The sequence below is a fragment of the Mustela nivalis genome, assembly GCF_964662115.1.
Source record: "Mustela nivalis genome assembly, chromosome: 7".
Taxonomy (NCBI): Eukaryota; Metazoa; Chordata; class Mammalia; order Carnivora; family Mustelidae; genus Mustela; species Mustela nivalis.
Genome location: NC_139026.1, coordinates 8,107,018 through 8,125,983, shown reverse-complemented (window position 1 = coordinate 8,125,983; position 18,966 = coordinate 8,107,018). Strand labels below are relative to the sequence as shown.

At 46.5% G+C, this 18,966-nt stretch overlaps 1 protein-coding gene across 4 annotated transcripts in view; it reads left to right on the top strand.

Annotated features, from left to right (window-relative positions):
- GRAP2 (GRB2 related adaptor protein 2) overlaps positions 1 to 18,966 on the top strand; it is a 62,810-nt gene that overhangs the window by 29,462 nt on the left and 14,382 nt on the right. For 3 of the 4 annotated variants that reach the window (XM_082740032.1, XM_082740031.1, XM_082740033.1), the window contains one exon: positions 13,506 to 13,597. In XM_082740032.1, coding sequence (XP_082596158.1) covers positions 13,520 to 13,597 — 78 coding nt within the window. In that variant the 5' untranslated portion in view covers positions 13,506 to 13,519. Of the gene's footprint in view, positions 1 to 13,254; positions 13,598 to 18,966 lie in introns of those variants that run through there. The other variant, XM_082740034.1, reaches the window with a different exon arrangement.

The window sequence follows — 18,966 nt, the reverse complement described above, 5'->3', positions numbered from 1 at the left end:
GCCGGTGCCCAGGAGGTTTTTGCGATTTTTTTGTTTCTTTGTTTGTTTTTTACTGTGGTGCAAATGCCAAGCATGGAAAAATTTAACAAGTTATAGATATGAGAGCACAGATAGTGAATTTGAGAATAACAATGCAAAACGCCAGAATAATCACAAGAGAAACGTCTGAATGCGTAGGAAGGCTTAGAGGGGTCCCACTTTACCACAAGTATGGATTACAAGAAAATTCACTTGCAGAAACACAAATTCCATTGCAGAAACACAAATTCCAATCTATCACACCCACTTATCAAAACCCATAGTATGCCAGAATGCTTAACAGGAAAAGCGTGCCTTTTGGCCACACCCCGTGGAAAGTAGCAGATAACACATGAAAGGCAGAGCAGGTGGGAAGTGTGACAGTTTTGTGGCTCCCCACATATATGAATGAGAGAATATTCACTTCCCCATGCAAAGCATAACCTTCACAGGAACACCTAAAGGCTTCATTCCAAGACCTCGAGTCTCATGCCACAAGCTGGCCTACTCCCCAGTTTTTATGTCAGAGACCCTGTAGGGCAAGCATTGTGTGAGATGAAAAGCAGTGGGCGGAGCAGAGAGGACAGAGTGGAAAGTTCAAATGACTCCTTGCCATTGTTTTTAACAATGCACCATCTACCCCTGTGGGATTTTTGTGGACAAGGTAAACATTTGGGATATATTTATGCTAGAAAACTTACACTAGAGAGATGCCTGGATGGCTCAGTCACTTAAATGTCTGCTTTCAGCTCAGATCATGATCCTAGAGTCCTGGGATTGAGTCCCGCATCGGGCTCCTTGCTCGACAAGAAACCTGCTTCTCTCTCTGCCTGCTGCTCCCCCTGCTAGTGCTCTCTCTGACAAATACATAAAATCTTCAAAAAAAGAAAGAAAAAAGAAAACTTATACTAGAAAATTTGTCTGAAATTCAAATTGAACTGAACATTCTGTACTTTATCTAGCAAGCCTACCTAGTGAGGGATACATTTTCTCACTCGTTCTTCCTGAGAGCCAGTCTCTCGGTCATTGCTAGCTGTTGAGGAATATGCATGAAGCACAGTAGCTAGCAGGCATGAAGGGCCCGATGTACACCAGGCACCATACTAAGTATTTTAGATGGATATCTCAAATATCCAGATATCTTCACAAGAACACGAAGGTGGGCACTATTATTTTTATTATTATTTTAAAGATGAGAAATATGAGACTCAGAGACATGAAGTAACTTGCTCAGGATCACCCAGAGAGCCAGTGGTACAGCCAGCATTTGAACTCTGGTAGCTAGACTCCAAAAGGTCAGGTGCTTGCCCATCTCACTGAACGTGATGGCAACACCAAGCAAGGGGTAAATACAGTGAGTCCCCCAGGAAAATAAGAGAGCATGAGAGCATAGGGTGTGACAAAGGCAGACATTGAATAAGGCTTAGAAGGGGCAGTTGCAGTTAGACTTGATGTCTTTATGTTAGAAAAGTGTGCCCCTAACTTTAGGCAGATGCAGCCCCACATCAGGACTCCCAAAGTTTGATAGAAGAGTACTGGTTGGATTTTAACCCCTACTGCAGCCTCAGCCACGGGTCCTCGTGCAGTAAACAATCTGCACAACTGTACATAGTAGCCTGAGTTAGGTGGCAGAGGGAGGACAGGTGTGGAGGTGAGGGTGCAGAGGGAGTGCTTAGAGAATAATGAAAAGCCATCCTAAAACATATGTGCATGGGTGTATGGTATTCTGAAGTCTGTTTAGAGAGATGTGTTAGGGAAGAGATTGTTAAGGCCTGAAATGGCAAAAGGAGAGTCTTGAGTGCATCTGGGAGGTAGCATGACAACATGGCACCGACAAATTCTAAATGGGAAAATGACTCTCAGAAAGTGTGCGCCAGAAAGCTTCAACGTACAGGAGTTCTTCCTCCAACGAGCAAGTGTGATAGGAGGGGGTGGAGAATGGGCGCACGGGAGAGACGGTTGACAGCAGCCTATTTAAACGACATAAAAGGAAACTCAACGGGCTGGAAAAATGGACAAGGATTGGGGAACAGAAGACAAAAAAGAGGGCAAGTGAGTGAAAAGACGAATTTCTTCCATGTTGGATTTCCCCAGGCATGATCCTGAAAGAGTTGCTGACCCTGTTGTGGTTTATGTTATTTTCCTATAAGGTTATTAAACTGCCATTTAAGGAAAGGGCACAGGCACAGCCCAGGTTGATCTTAGCAAGGCATTTGGTTGCATTTTTCATGAGACCCTAGAGAAGAAAATGCAGAAAAACACAGCAGAATGAGAACCACTTCATCTGGTGGGTTTGGAGCCAATGCTGAGAGAGCATTGATGAATACATTCGTGGCGACCTGGAGGGAGGCATTCAGTAAGAAACTGAGTTCAGAGATATAACCAGTTTGCTTATGATCACACAGCTGGTGAGTGAGGGAGCCAGGACTGAAGCCCAGCTCTGCCTGACTCCAAAGCCCACGTCTCAGTTATGAAATAAAGACCAAAATGGCATTAAGCTTGCTTGTGAGAAAAGAGTCAGGAGAGACACCAGCGGGGAGCAATACAAATCCGTGCCCAGACGAATCATAACGGATGGAGGAACTGGCCAGCGAGGACCAAAACAAGATCAAAATAAAAAAGATTAAGTTTGAACCTCACATCCTGGCTCCCAGAAGCCTCTTGCAGATACGAAGTAGAGGGGCCTGGCGTGACCCCTCCTCGCGCTGGGAACATTTGTGCTTTCATCCCAGTGCCTGCTGTCGGACCCTGAACGGCCAACAGAGTAACAGTGGTGAAAGCTCCGTTGTGCAGAGAAAGTGATTAAACAGTGCTCTTGGACTGAGCCCAGGTGAGACCATTTCTCGAATGCTGAGCTGACTTCTAGGTAACACATTTTAAGAAGAACATGGACAAACTGTGACCTCACCTGAAGGAAATGACCCGGAGAGCAAGAAGTCTGAGCCTCATCCCATGGAGGGTGGTGGAGGAGCCAGGAATATAGTCAAGGCTTAAAAACAAGAATTTGCAACTTGCAAGTGTCATCTTCATGCATTCAATTTCTTTTCCTCCTCAGGGCAGAATTCGGACTGAAATTTACAGTGAGACATTTGGTTCCATAGAACCAACTCACCAAACTGCTTAGCTGCTTCCGGTTCCATCTTCCCTATGACCATTCTCCATCATCTCAATAAATTAAGAAAAGACAGGGCCAACTTTCTGGGTCACCTCCAACTTAGCCTAAGGTTTAGGGGATTAAGACTGGCAGTTGAAAAGGAGGAGACTACCTTAAGCAAAGCAAATACAGGTGTTCCTCAGTTCAAGCGAACTCAAATCATGACCTAAATTTCCAAAAAAAGATAAGAATATTATAACTGTTCATCTGACGGAAGTAATGGGCGACAGCAGCTTTCTAGTACCTTTATGGGGTGACTTGATACATAAAAATGTAATTACCTCCAGCAATCGGAGGGATAGATTTATTGAATGAAACCGGTTAAACTGTGGATGGGTCAACGTCCACTTTGGCAAGCTTTGAGACCAGTGAACTGAAAAATGACCCGCATTCCAGTATTAAGTGGAGGCCTGGAAATATAAGTAAAAGTGACAAGAAGATTGAAACAGTTGTGGTCACGGAGTCATCTACTCTCTGGTTTTGTGCTCTGCCCGAGTAAGAATGAAGGTGACACAGGGTGCAAATGTCGAGAGAAGGAAGAGAGGGTGCTGAGCAGCCTTGTTGCTTTGGGGGAGATGTTACAGCCCTGGTGACGACAGGGCAAGAAGACAGAGGCTTTCATATATATATGATAAATGAGCCAAGCGTTCAGAGCCCGAATCAATAAACACAAACATGAAATTGAACAGACGGGAAGAGAAGGAAAAGAGAACATGAAGGCACCATAAAATCCTGGTGATATATTTGAAGAAAAAATCATGATGTGAATAGAAATTAGAAAGTGTAGCGGGAAGAAAAAAAAAATCTGGGGATTTGCAAAAATGTCTGTCTGTCTGTCTCCTTCCTGCTTCCACTCACATCCACTGCTGCCTCCTCCAGCCCTTCTCGTCGGGCTCATTGAATTATTTCTGATTGGGCATGTGTCTGTCTTTAATGCTTCATTCTCTTTAATGCTTCATTCTCGTTTGGATTTCGCCAGCAGGATTCATAGTGTTTCTGTCGACAATTGTCATTGCTTTAGGAAACAATCAGGAGAGCACAAGAAAATGGCAAGAGATACCTCAGTCTGGCAGCGGAGTGGGGCTGGGTGGGCTCTTCCTGTTTCAGTTCTGTCGCTGTTTTTTTGGGTTGATGTTTTCATGGTATTATTTCAGTAAGAAAAGTGTAGAAGGTGTAAAAACAAAAAGACTTGAGGTACACTTGCTCTAACCAGATTCGCGGTAAGTCACTGGCATTTAGAGGAGAAAGAAAAAGAGCTCCGAACAAAAGCAGACTAGATTGTGAGGGATGTGGATGCTGCGAGAGGTTAGAAACCCACGACCTCAGAAGACAGAAAGAGAGAGCGAGACAGGAGCCAAGGGAAAGGCAAGGAGAAGAAAAGCCGCGTGTAGGTTTATTAACTGAGATTGCTTCCATTTCGGCAAATGGGCTTAAAGCTCGTGATTGCTTCGTCTGAGGTCAGCCGGGTTTATTGCAGACTTTGCCTTCTTAGACCAAGGAATAAGGGGCTTGGATTTTGTGGATATGTGAGAATTGTGCCCAACAATTTCTTGGCTGAAGGATGGCTGCCCAGGAAGGTATAGGGGACCCTGAGCTCATTAGTCATTATCCTGAACTAGTGCAGGAGTTTTATTTTTGCTCGTACTGGCACAGGCAGCGTGGTGAAGGGAAGAGAGCACAGCCTCAGGGGCGAGCAGACGCAGACGGGAATCGCGCCCCTCCGTTTTCCAGCTATAAAATGGGCGTGGCAGTCATGGTCGTACTGGTAATGATGATCATAATCATAATCGTGTCGCCAAGTGCATGCGAAGCTCTTGGCCCATGATAGATCACATCAGTACATGGAACTTAGGCTCAGCTGGCTCTTGTCTCTAGACTTGGGTGAGGCAAACAGACGGCAAAGCTTGGAAGCCAGATCAGTTTTGTTTCTCAGCCTTCCATCTCCCCACTACCCTTTGGTTCAGGCTGTCTTTTGTCTCTACTGACAGGATTGTCTTGATGACAACTCTTTTGCGTCCTACCTTCTGAAATTGCTGCAGCCAGGACTCCATAGGGAGTAGAGAGAGAAGCTAGCGTTCCCCCGGGAAGGGGGTATATGCTTGGCGGATTTTTGAAAAACGGGATTTTGAAACTGTTTTCTCTACAAGAAAGGAGAGTAGATAGAGGAGAAATGACTGGAGAGACACCGAACTGTCGAACACCAAGGATGAGCGAGGTGTTCCACACCCTGTCCCCGGCCACACTGGGAATGAGCATTATTATCTGAATTCTTGATGCAAAACCTGAGGCACAGGGGAGGTAAGGTTGCCAGCTAGCAGGGAAGCAGCAGAACTGAGATCTGAAACCAGGTCTGTCTGACAGCCTGGTCTGTGCCCCGCCACTGTGCCTGGGAACCTCACGTTACAGAGAATGGCAAGTTAGGGAAAAAAAGAATAGAAGTTGCTTGAGTTGGAGAGAACATAGGCATTACACTGAAAGAAAAGGATATTCTTCTTATAAAAAGTTTGAGGACAAGTGAAATTTTATATGATGTGCTTTGAACTTGGGGCGGGGGGGGGGGGGCGGGGGAAGAGAGGCACCTGGTTGGCTTAGTGAGTAGAGCAGGCACCTCTTGATCTGGGGGTTGTAAGTTTGAGCATCATGCTGGGTGTAGAGATCGCTTAAAAAAAAATCTTAAAAGTTTCACTTGATATGTCAGACTGGTGTTGATTACAGAAGATTGAGATGATAAGTAACCAGAAGAAGGAAGAGCAAATGACCCTCTGTCTTGGGCATCACTCAATTTAGAAGGCAGGGGAGGAGAGGGGACCTATGCAGGGACAGTCCCCCAATTTGTCTCCAGCCTCTTCTACACCCTTCTCCTTGCCCTCCCTCCCCACCCCAAAACAAAAAACCTTAAGCAGGAAAAAAGGAGCTAATTAAAAAAGAAGGAAACCTCCTTGAGACCGGTGAGATCTCCCTGATCCACAGTGACAAGCAGGGACGTACAGAACAGCAATTTGATTAAATAAGGATAAAAGAGATTTATAGTTGTGTTAAGTTTGTCTGTATGTCTTTGGAATATACTTATTTGGCTTCCAAACCTAAAACAAGTGCCTTCTAGCTGAGGAGATGATTCCCACTTAGAAAATAGGGAGACATCTACAAGGCAAGACCAAAGGGTAGACCGAGACCCTAAGCGGTTGGTAGAGGGTCAGCAGGAGGTGCACTGGTAGGGACAGCATCCCAAGGTCATGGTGTATATAGGCAGCCTCAGCGAGGCGGTTACGGGCTGAACCTGAGACCCCTCCTGCCCATGTCTCAGGTCTCGCTCCGGGACCCACTGCCCATTCGCTACCTGTCATCAGAGACAGCTCCGTGTGCTTTCTGCACAAGTGAAGCAGCCGGAGGATGACTGCTGTGGGAGAAAGACTCCCGCAGGGCAGATGGGGCCCTCTCTGAAGGCTTCTTCCTAAGCCACTTCCTCATGTCCCCAAGACTGGCATCAGCAGATCAGCTGCTAGGGAATTGCTTTTCTCGGACAGGCTGTGGAGGGCCCCTCTAGTTCCCCGTGTTCACCCCTGCCAGTTGTGCTGGGGGAATTTATGCCTGCCCGGGGCTTTGGAGGGGGAAACAATGAGTCACCTCGGGACAAGAGAAAATAAGAATGTCTCATGTGTGCAAAATCATTTAAAATGGACGCTTTTAGAGGGTACTAAAATCTCAGCCAGCTAGCCAGAAATGGTTTGGTGAAGTATAGTCCACTTTTCTTTGCTTGCTTTGGTTGCAATAAAGTCAGAAATGTTTATATCCCATGGAGAGAACACCTGTGGAAACAGGCCAGGTCCTCCTAAGAGGGCTATTTTTATTCCCCTGAGATCCTGAACCTAAAAAGAACTGATTCCCCATGTCTGACTGGGGAGGTCTAGTAAGTGAAGGAGCTGCTGGTCCTAAATTTTTGAGAGCAGAGGCCCCCGATGGCCATTCTCAAGTCCATGGCTGTCTGCAAGACTGGTACCGCCATGATTCAACCCCCACTTCACCCTCTACATGTGGCCACAGATCCGAGTCTCCAGAGAAACCAGAAGGAGGATCTTACTAGAATAGGATTTGAGGGTTTCTATTTTAAAGGGATAAAGTTATTTTAAAAAGTTATATTTTAAAGGGATGAGTTAGAAGTAATTCAAGAATAGGCACAGTAAAGAAACGTGTATACCGTGTTAGACATTCAGCGAGAAGGTTAACATTTCCAACATGACCAGCTGATGAAGAGGTATTCTGTAAGCAGGGATTCTGCTGGTGTAGACTAGAGCAAAAGTGTTGCCCTTCGAAAGCCCAGAATGAAAAAAGGCCAGCCCTTGATTTCTTGACCATGCTCAGGCTTTTTCTTCCCTTCTTCTTCTACTTTCTTTTCCAGAATAGATTGATTTGGGTCCCCGGAAGAATATTTAATCAATAGCCAACAGGTGATTTATAGGTAGTTGTCCATCCTAGCTTACAAATTTTCAAGGAGGGCCATCTATGTCCTTTCTTGGTGTCCTGTTCCCATGTCCAATGTCCAGGAAAAGGTGCTAAACTAAAGCAAAGAGTCTCCAGCCATAGCTATAGCATTCAGATAAGAAGAAAAGCACACAGTAGGAATTTCAACATAAATCATTAACCTAGAATCAAAAGCAGGAGTGAGGGACTCATCACTCTGAGATGCCTGGGACCATGTATGTTTCCAGGATACTCGGGGAATTAAAGCAGCAGAATATGAGCAGGAGCCAATGGCTTCCCGTTCTTTCCTAGTGAAGTCATTCTGTATTGTGTGGGCTTTAGACTCCTTGAAATGTTAAAATATACATGCCCTGAAACACACAAGAGACAAGGAGAACAATGGCCAAACAATGTCTAGATAAAGGTTGTGGGGACGCATGATGCACACATACACACACACAAAAAAAATTTACAGGATGGACCCGACGGTTTGGGGTACACCATTGCCCTCTGTTGGATTAAATAAATCAGACCTTTCATGTGGGTGTGTGTTTTATTATCTCTGGCTGAGTTTGCGGAGAAGGCAGGGCACCTTTGACTGGGAAATTAATTCATCCTTGTAAATGGGTCCTCTGCCTTCCCTGTGGAAATCAATCACAGTTGTAACTCTGATGGCAGGTCGCTTATCAGGTTTTCATTCACTCAGCATTTACTAAGTGCCTACTAAGCACTGGTTCGATATTGTAGGGAATCTAATCAGTAACACCAACCCCTGTGACCATTTAGGGAATGTCTACTGTGTGCCCATGTCTCTACACACCGGGATGCACAGCACCCGTGAAATAGATGTGGTCACTCCGGTCTAATGGACAGAGAAACAGGACACTTGGAAAGGGAACGGCCCATCTTGGATTTAAATCCAGGCCTATCTACTCCTAAGCCCATACTCAGTCCATGAAGCTACAGCTCTTGCCCTCAGGAAGTTTCCAGGCTACTAGGGAAGAAAGATACAGATATAAGGGTCTCTACCAGGGGTCCACAAACTACGGCCAGAAGGCCCCAAGTTCCACCCATCACACATTTTTGCTTCGTGGCATGTAAAAATTATGTGAAATTCAGATTTTAGTGTCCATAATAAAGTTTTATTGGAAGCCTGCTATACCCATTCAGTACTCTTCTCAGGCTGCCTTCCTGGCTACAGCGGCCCAGTTGAGTGGCTGTGGCAGAGATACAGACCGCAAAGCCCAAAATATTTACTCTCTGCTCCTTACAGAAAAGGTCTGACGGCTCCTGTTCTGTACTCCAAGGTGGACCGCTATCTATCAATAGGAGAGGTGTTTAAAAAACGTTCTGGGAATTAAGAGAGGAAACTAACATGTATTTAACTCACAGTGAGAGGCTAGAAGGATTTACAGGTGTGCTCTGTTTTAAGACGCATAGATGCATGATAACACAGATTTTAAAACAGATAAATTAAAAGGCAGTTATTTGCATAACAAATTTTCCTTTTCATTTTGTAAAAGGGATGCACCATGGGGTTCCTTTATAGAATGAGCCTCTATAATGTGTGCTAATATGATGCCACTTACAAGTACTCTATCCCTAATAACTTTTCAAGAACATATCCATTGTGTACAGTGAGGCTTCCCTATAATCTTTTTTTTTGTTGTTCCTGGCGGGGAAGGTTTCCTACTTCAGGAAAGTAATGGAACTGACCTTGTCAGTTCAGGGCAGGGAGTAAGCGTTCAGCCATCTCATTGACTCCAGGAGGGGCTTTGCCTGACGAATAGAAAGGCTGTGGGTTCCGAATGTCCACATTATGTGAACTTAAAGTGCCCAGAGAATTTTACATTTTTAGCCAAGCTCTTCTCTTTAGCTGCCCTCAGAGGCCTTTCATGTCAACTCCTCGCTTCTATCACAGCATTTCAGACACAAGATAAATTAATAAAACTTAATTTGTTGTTACCATCCTGATAAAATGCTGAAGCAGGTATTTATAAAGAGCAGTGTTTTTCTCAAAAAAAAAAAAAAATAGCTTAACCGAATTACAGTGTAAACAGGTGCAAGTCACATAATATCTAAATTCGGGTTCTCCCAGGCCAAATAGGAGGTGGTGGTGCTGTGGATTGTACTTGGGACCCAGCTCCTTCCCTCTTTGTGTCCTGAGCCGGAATCTTCCAACAGCTTCGTGGTGTTACGCAATTGCTCTTTTTCAGAGATGCGTAAAACGGAAGCCTTGACTATTCATAGCCGACTTAGGAGGAGCCGAAATCTTTCAAGAAGTTTCTCGCCTGGTACGATTTTGAGGGTAACTACGTGTTTCTGAGCACATCCAATTAATCTGGATTTCTCATGGCGGCTCTTTTAAAAGAGCTGTCTCACGGCTTTTGTGTTCATCCTTGGTGGTGACTGTATTTTAGAAGTAGAATAACATTCCTGGTATATAAGCCTGAATATTTTTCAGGGTTTTGTTTTGTTTTGTTTTGGGTGGTTTTGTTTTGTGTTTTTTTTGTTTTGTTTTGTTTTGTTTTTTTGGTAGTAAAAGAAGCTTAAATGGAAATGCAGGGGCAGAGAAAACCATGCCTGGGGAAGTCCTGTGCGGTGTCGCCAAATGGCGCAGCAGATCTGTCACGGGGCTGCTAATGGATGTGGCACGCAGTTCATGAAGGGGCAAAGTGAGAGAGACGCAGGGGGATGGTGAGAAACAGAGCCAATGTTAGGGGCAGGAGCCCTGCATGGTTCTGAGGTAGGATTCCTGGACAAACCGCATAGGCAACAGGGTCGGGGTGGGCGGGGGAGGCGGCTTGCCTGCCCCTGGACACGGTCACTTGTCATTCACGTTCTGTAGCCGGCAGCATTTCAGCCATTTCTGAAGCAGATCCCTGGATGGAAACACACATTTAATCCGTCGGTGAGGTTCTTTAAAGAGACGTCTCTGGTCATCTCCTCCTGAGGTCAGGAGCGCTGTAACAGCACACAGCAGCTAGAAAGCTCCATTGCATTCTTGAACTCGAGTTGGCTCCCTTTCTCCCCTGCCGCTGCCCTTGTCTATTCTGTCTTGGAATTGTTGGTACCATGTTTTTTAATATAATATATATATTAATATATATATATATGCTAGAAGGTACAGACTATAAAACGAATGGATAAATACTGAACAAAATACGTTAGTTCAGTTTTCTTTTTCCCTGGTGGTAGTTTAAAAGTTTTCAAAATTAGAACTAATGGATATAGAAAAATGGGATGTAAATTTCCATGAATTTTTATGATCAAACAGAAGACAGACCCCTGGGGCTTGCCACTGCTATTAGGGAAGCAGGGAATGGTAAATTCAAGGGGAGAAATTTGCAAAGCCTTGGTTTTGGAACGAAAATAGAACTGACTCCACTCCCCCCTGAACATCTCCCTCTACCAAACAGCATCTGAGCAGATTTCATTTCGCAAATGGAAATGGGAAATGGGAGGCACACACATTTTTTCAAAGTGATTTCATGAAGAGTGGGCCTGTTTAATTGGGTTTTTGGAGCCAGGATTAATATTATAAACTAGGGAGTTCTGTGATGTGCCCATGAAGTTGGCTTTGCCATACTACCTGCATCCTGGGAGAAGGCAGAGGAAAGAGGCACTTCTCAGAAGCCATGCTGCTTCTGCCTTGGCCTCCTCACCGAGGTAACACCCGACCAGCCTGTACCAAGCACCCAGGCTGCATCCAAGCCACATGTAACATACAAAAGATCTTCCCAAGCTCAAGGTCACATCTAGAGCATGCCTGGGATATTTTTTCAACCCTAATTTATGTGATTTTCTAATACGTTTAGCATTTGCCCTCCCTTGTCTCCATCCTGCTTATTAAGGTAAATTTGCATAGAAATGGGATCTTGGATTTCAGGACCATTCACCTGACACTTGCTCTCCTGAGGTGACCAATATCTGCTGTGGATACCATGACGGTGACCCGCAGACATCACATCTTCCCACAAACCCAAGGCAAGGGCCTTAATTAGGGGAGGCTTTTCATGTTAAAGCCACAAGGTGAAGCAAATCAGCAGAAGCATTTAGCACTCACCAAGGAGGGCAGAATACTCCTTCTTGTCGAGTGGGCCATCCAAGGTCACTGTTTTAATTTGCCTTAGATGGACAGATCCTGAAGAAAGGGTACAAAAAGTATATATGTATTTTTGTTTGGAAATAAATTTTGGATGGTGATAAAGCTCAGACAATTAACTCTGACATTTTACTTTGGCTCCTGAAATATCTTTTCTTAATATCTACCTTCAGGATGGATAATCGTCATCTCTATAAATTGCCTTTGGATGACTAAGCAAAGGTGAAAAATCAGAGAACCGAGGCCCTTGCTGTGACCACGGTGGCAGTTGGCTTTAATCCCCCGAACTCTGCGGGCTGCACTCTCCAACCGGCAGCCACCTTCTTCATTTACCCAAATCTTGCCCCTTGGGTGGAAATTCCCACTGAAAGTATGTTTGTGGTCCTGGTTTACTCGTTACCGAAAGCCATTGGGTGTGAGGTGACTAACCAAAAGAGTTTCAGACTTAGCCAAATTCTGATAAACATAAATGCCAAAAACAACAGCTTCCAAGGCTGTCCTAACAGCAAACTGTCTTAGCAGAGGTCATGGAGAATAAACACCAAATCTCGGAGAGGAAAGTTCATAAAAGATGGGAGAAATCAGAAGAAAACTCAGGCTGCTTTTGGCCAGGCTACCTTTGTTGAGGATAAATTCATTCCATACAATTATTTTTTTAAGGACTATTTTTTTTATCTGTTTAGAGAGAGACACACACAGAGAGAGTGTGTGCAAGTGTGTGCACAGTGGTGGGGCAGAGGGAGAGGGAGACTCCATGCCCAGTGCTGAGCCTGACGTGGGCCTTGATCTCACGACCCTAAGATCCTGATCTGAGGAAAATCAGGAGTTGGAGGCTCAACTGACTGAGCCTCCCAGGCACCCCTATTATTAGTTGAATATTATTATCCCCACTTTACAGATGAGAAAACTGAGACCTCAAGAGGTTTAGTTATTGCACAAAATCATACATCTTGTCACCAACAAAAGCAGGACTCTTTCTTACAGACATGCTTCAGTGTGTCCTAAAAAAACCCAAAAAGCAAAAACAAAAACAATCCTAAAACTCTATTTCATTTGTAGGCTAACTTTTTTATTTCACATAGGCCTCGTGTATTCCTGGGGCGGGGGTGGGGGAGAGTATTTTAACTTGATGCAGAAGTATCAGAATGAAATTTTTCAAATTGTATTTGGCATAGAAACAAGGAGGCTGACTAAACGAGTTCCCTGCCTCCAGAACCAGAACGCGTTCCACTCTCAAGCCATGTGGAAGGACGCTGCGTTCCCCACTGGCCTCGCTGCCTAATTCTCTTAAATGATTCAGATGTAAAAGAGAAAATGGCATCTGTCTAATTAACACTGCCTGGTTAAATATAGCCGCCAAGGGACAGCCTCAGGGCGATGTTTACAGAACAGTCGTTCCAGCCCCTCGAGCCTCAAGTTAGAGATGATAGCAAGTCTTCGGTCCTTATCAACCGGAAACAGCGATGTCCCAGAAAGGGTGACAGACCAGGCAGGCAAAGGGAGATGAAAGGAAGGGGAAAGGCATTGCCGGCCTCCTGTCCCTGTTCCTGGGGCATGGGAACTCCGGGAAGAAGGGGAAGCACATCCTACAGGCTTCCCTCCCGCAGCAATTCCCAGGATTTAAAAGCCCTCCCCGTGGGCCTGGGCCTCCCGCTCAGGCCTGGAGGCCTTGGGCCAGGACCCTACCACCCGCCCAGCCTGCCACACGGCCCGCTGCCCTGCTCTCTTCTCTGGCCAGAGGGCATAATGAGAACGTTACTTGTCTTCCAGCTTCACGTGGGGACATGGAAGCCATCGCCAAGTTTGACTTCACCGCCTCAGGCGAGGACGAACTGAGCTTTCACACTGGAGACGTTCTGAAGGTGGGTGCCATGGGGCCCCCTGGGGTGCTCTGGGGCATTTAGGTTACTATGATCTGGTCCCCAAGTTCACTAACAACCCATGCCCTTGTTTCTTAAGCGCTACACACAGTTCCTTTCAAAAAGAGAAGTTCACTTCCATCAGAAGGGCTCCTTCTGGGCTCTGCACCCCCACCCCGGGATCCCGTTAGCAGGCTGGGCGGTGGACAGAAGCCACCAGCCTTGTCTTGAGATGCTTGTGGACTGGAGAGGGGAAGAGAGCCATTGAAGAGCTCTGACCCATATTCTTGTCTAAGTGCTCAGGGATCACAGGTGAGGGAACAAGTGGCCCCACCTTGCGGAGACAGGGTGGCAGGAACTCGGTGGTCAGGGAATGCAGGGAGCCTGAGTTGGACTTTGACCTTGAGCTCAATGGTGGGGGTGGGGGTGGGCATTCAGTGAGCTTTGTGAGGAACTTAACAGGAAGGTGCGGGGAGACAGCCTAGGAAAGACAGCTGGAGAGGACATGGGCCAGTAGAGGCCACACACACCGGCCCCATTAAGGACGCCCTAGAACTTGCCTAACACCCACACTTGAGCTGTAGTGGCTGCTTGGAGGGCTGTAGAGGCCTTGGACTTCCACATTCCACACACCGTACTGACAGGCTCAAGTCCTACATCTTAGGCCCTGTTTGGAGCAAAACACAAACCCTTACACAGGCCCTTTGAGGATTCTGTGATGTCCGTGCCCCCCCCAACCTTGCCTCAGAGCACCCCCAGAAATCCCGACCCCTGGTCCTCAGCAGCCCACTTGGGCCTTCTCAGACTGCACAGCAGCACTGAGGCCAGGCTCTCCATGAAGAAGTTCACTTGCTGTAGAGGGAACCTTGGCAGAACGGGACAGGGTGACTCAGAAAGTGTCCCTGGAGCACAAACCAGGTAGGAGGACTTGGTTTGGAACTTGAACACCCCCGGGACTCATCCTTCTAACTGTGGTCACCTTGCAAAGATCTAGTAATGTAATTGTGAAGAGGGTGTCTTCAGTGCTGGAGCTTCTCAAGGTCAAAGTGTTACCTGGGCCACTGACCCAAGAAAAGGTGACCTTCACGTCTGTGGGATCTTACCAAGGTCACAGAGGGTGACCTCTCTGTCTCATGGTGAACAGCCCCTCCCTTCTCTATGGGATATTGTGACCATGGGATTATCAACCACTATAGAGTGTCCTCACTCTAGGGGCCAGGGGCCAACCCCACCCCTCATCTCCCATTGCAAACAGAACCTAATATCTGGCTCAAAGGTTTCCTATTCCTCAGAAAAGGAAAAGGGGGAAAAAAAAACTTTCCTCAACTCTGCTTCTCAATCTACCTCCTGATTTCGTTCCTCTCCTTCGCTAGTAACACTGGGAGAAGTTCTCTGTGCTGGTGCCTCCACTTCCTCCGTTCCCATTTACTCCACTGGAACTTTCTGGAATCTGCCTGTTACCCCCAACACTCTCTGTAAGCCCACCAGTGACCTCTCTTTTTTTTTTAATATATATATTTTTAAGATTTTATTTATTTTTTTGGACAGAGACACAGCAAGAGAGGGAACACAAGTAGGGGGAGTGGGAGAGGGAGAATAGGCTTCCGGTGGAGCAGAGAGCTCTATGTGGGGCTCGATCCCAGGACCCTGGGATCATGACCTGAGCTGAAGGCAGAGGCTTTAACCCACTGAGCCACCCAGGCACCCCACCAGTGGTCTCTTTAATGTGGACCTTAATGACCTTACTGGAGCATCTGTGGAATTTGACACTGTTAACTGTCCCTCTTCTGGATCTGAATGGGGTTCAGCCTCTCTCCTAAACATGCACTCTGCCCTGACTATTTTTCTTTCTTGAGATCTCTTAAGCAATCCCCTTCTTCACAAGAGAGCGATCTGATGAAGTAAAAAGCAGGAGTTTAGAATTTAGAACTGGTAAATCTGAGTTTGAATCCCTGCTGACTAGCTGTGTGTCCTTGGGTCAGTCTCTTACCTCCTCTGAGCTTCACTGTCTTTATCTGTAAGTGGAGACCGTATCTATTTTTCAGGGTTCTTGAAGGGATTAGAGGTAATGGCCCCAGCTCAAAGTGGATGTTTCATAAACAGTTGCCGTTATTTCAACATTACTCATTCCTGCTGCCAGTCAGACCATTGCCACAGCCCCTGGACTAACTTCATCCCCTGCTGTCTCTTATTCCTTCAACATACTGCTCTCAGGAGGATCTTTCTGGAAGACAAATCAGGTCAGATTACTTCCTTACTCAAAAGCATTCAGTGGTTCTCCATTACCAACTGACTGAAATTCAAGCCACCTTGTCCCAACCTCCTCTCTAACCTCACCAAGCTCTTACCCATGAACGTGCACATATATGCACACCCATGCACACACTTCTAACTGTGGTCACCTTGGAAAGATCTAGTAATGTAATTGTGCATACACACAATTGTACATACACATGTACATGCACACCTTTGTGTGTGCAATGCCCCAGGTCACACTGCCATATACACACTGTGCTGTGTCAGGTTCTCCCCATGCTCCGAATGCCTCTTTCCTGTACACACGTATTTGACCATGCCTGGGAAGCCTCACTCTGCTCTCCCGATGGCTCCAGCAAAATTAATCACTCCCACTTCAGCTGTCGCACAGCATTGTACACACACACCTCATTCAAGGCACTGACGATCTCCGCTCCCATGAGCGTTATCCACGAGCAGCCATGCCCTTGCGCACCCTCTACACCCGTCTCTCATCACAGCCCTTACCCTGCGGGATCCTGACTGCTGGCTCCGCCCGTGTCCAAACCAACAGAGAGTTGACCCTCCCTAACATTTGATGAGTGAATGAGTGGTTGATTCCTCTACTGGTCTGTGAGCTCCCTGAGAGCAGAGCCATGCCCCGTTCATCTCTGTGTGTTCACAGCAGCGCCCCACACAAGTCCCGGCCCCAAACAGGTGCTCGGTGCCAACAGCTTGAATTGTTAAACTGCGTTTCTGCAGGCTCGTGTAGAAGTCCATCAGAAGGGCAGACCTCTCCTTCTTTTCAAATTCTGTCCCTTGCCACTTAGCGGTGGAAAGAAAAGTGGAGAGGGGCCTGTTGGCTGAGCCCCACCGCGGTTCTGCATCGTGGTGGCTAGTGCTGTGCCTGTGGGTCTCTCCGAGCCACCGCAACCCTACTCCGCCACTCCAGAGATGGGTCACGAGCCCCAAGATCTTGCAAGTGCTTCCAAAGGCGGCTCTTGACTGCCCCAGTAATCTACTCCTGGGATCTCTTTCCTCCTAGGCTTTTCCTGCTAAAAGACTAAACAGACTTTCTCACTAGAAGGCACAAACAATGTCTGAGTAGCTCACCACCAACCCACCCACTCCAGACTGTGACTTCCCCAGGACAAAGCCCTCAGCTTATTCATATCTGTATTCCCAGCACCTAAGTGCAAACAGCAGGTGCTCACTAGATGACAGGATGGTGAACAAGATGGTGGACGGGGAACTCCAGCCAGATAACTCGATCCCGCTTCTCCTGTGAGAGACACGTTTGACATCAGGAGCTGGAGGTTTCATGTTTGTGCCTCAACTCCACCTCCCACCCCATCCCAGACCTGTAGCTACACACAGCACCCGACTTGCATTTCCCTCTGAAATTGGCCGGTCGTTTTTTAAAAATGTCTCTTGACCCAGTCCCTTTCTACCTGCTTCTGTAACGTGTCCAGCTCAACTCCATTTCTTCCTACTGAAACAGTGACCTGAAAGCTGTTAGAGTTAATCCTACGTCAATTAACTTCAATACTTCAGATTTCTGCTCTGCCTCTAAGAGCTATAATTCCATCCAATTTTTAAAAATTCTCCCAACTGTACATTTTGTCCTCTTCCCCCGTCTAACTTATTCTCAGGCCATGTAACCCAGAAAATTATTCTCGTAAGCAACATTATAAAAATTAAGACATCGTAAGGTGAAGTCTAAAACCTCATGTGCTCAGACTGAACCCCTTGCTTAGGTTTTCATGATGGGGACAAGAGATAGGGGGAACCGAATAGGCAGAGAGATGAGAAGAACAGGAAGTATGGGGCCCTGGGCCAGCAACGGCAGGAAGAAACCACCTCCCCCCAGACACTCTTCTTTGCAGAAAATGAGATTCTTTTAAAACCTTGCCTTCTATACACCATAAAAAGCCTGTAAATTCACCTCTCTGGGAACACGATCTCAGGCAGACGGAGCACCAGGTGGTGGGAGAAATGGCCGGCATTGTGGGATAATCTTTCAGTTGCTACAGGAGGTAGATGGGTATGAGCCACAATTACTAAAATTACAGCTGGTTTCAGGTTGGAGAACTAAGTTACAAAGTTGGTTCTTACCGTGATGAGCCAATTTCCAATTGGCCTCTTTTATCCCTGCTCACCTTATACTTGACATTGGCTACACAGCCCAAACATCTCACTCCTGTGTGACGGGAGAAAGGAATTCCAAAGCCATATATTGGTGGGGGGGCGGTGAAGGCATGGAGTGAAATGCCCTTGTGTTCTTTGTGTGCCAAGTTTCCTAGTTCTTTTTCTGACCTAGATTTTCTGCTCCCTACCCCACTCTACCCCCCTCGGCATACACATCCCACGTGTCCTTAGTGATACCAGCAGTCACATTTGATGTTAGAAACTATAAAGTTTTCTGTCCTCAGCAATTCTAGAACCCAAATATGGGACACACTTTTATTTCTTCAGAACAAGTGATTAAATTCAAAACATGCACATATAATACTTTAAAGAACTTATAAACCCTACCATGTCCTTCAGAGCTGGAGTCCTCCCTCCTGAGAATACCACATTTTGCAGAATTGTGTTTTTAAAAACAGCGTACCCTTTCTGAAGGACTTCGAGGTACCAGGCCTCACCTGATCCTCGCATCAGCTCTGTGAGGGGTTAGCTGGTTGTTACTGGCCCCATTTTTCAGGGGGCTCGTTGACTTGTCGAAGGTCATACAGCTGGTGACAGAGCCTAGCTAGAAACTAGGTTTTCTCATTCCAAGCTCAGAGTGCTGGCCCCTTTCTTCCACCTCGGGGTGACATTAGAAATATCAGTTAGTGAGCTCTCGTCATTTCTTCCCGTCTCTGGAAGAGAAAAATCTGTGGGACCCGGACTTCAACTCCACCTGCTTTAGGATGACTCTCCAATCCCAAACGCCAGCCCCAACATCTCTGCTGAGTCCAGACGCACACCTTCAGCTGCTCCCCGAACTTTTCTTCTCAGACGGCCCCAGGGGCAACTTGGATTCACCCATGTGCAGTCTGAGGCCCATGAGCCCTTCTTCAGACCCACTCCTCCTCCTGTACTTTCTATTTTAGCCAAGGTATCACCACCCACTTAGTCTCCCAAGGCTGAAATCC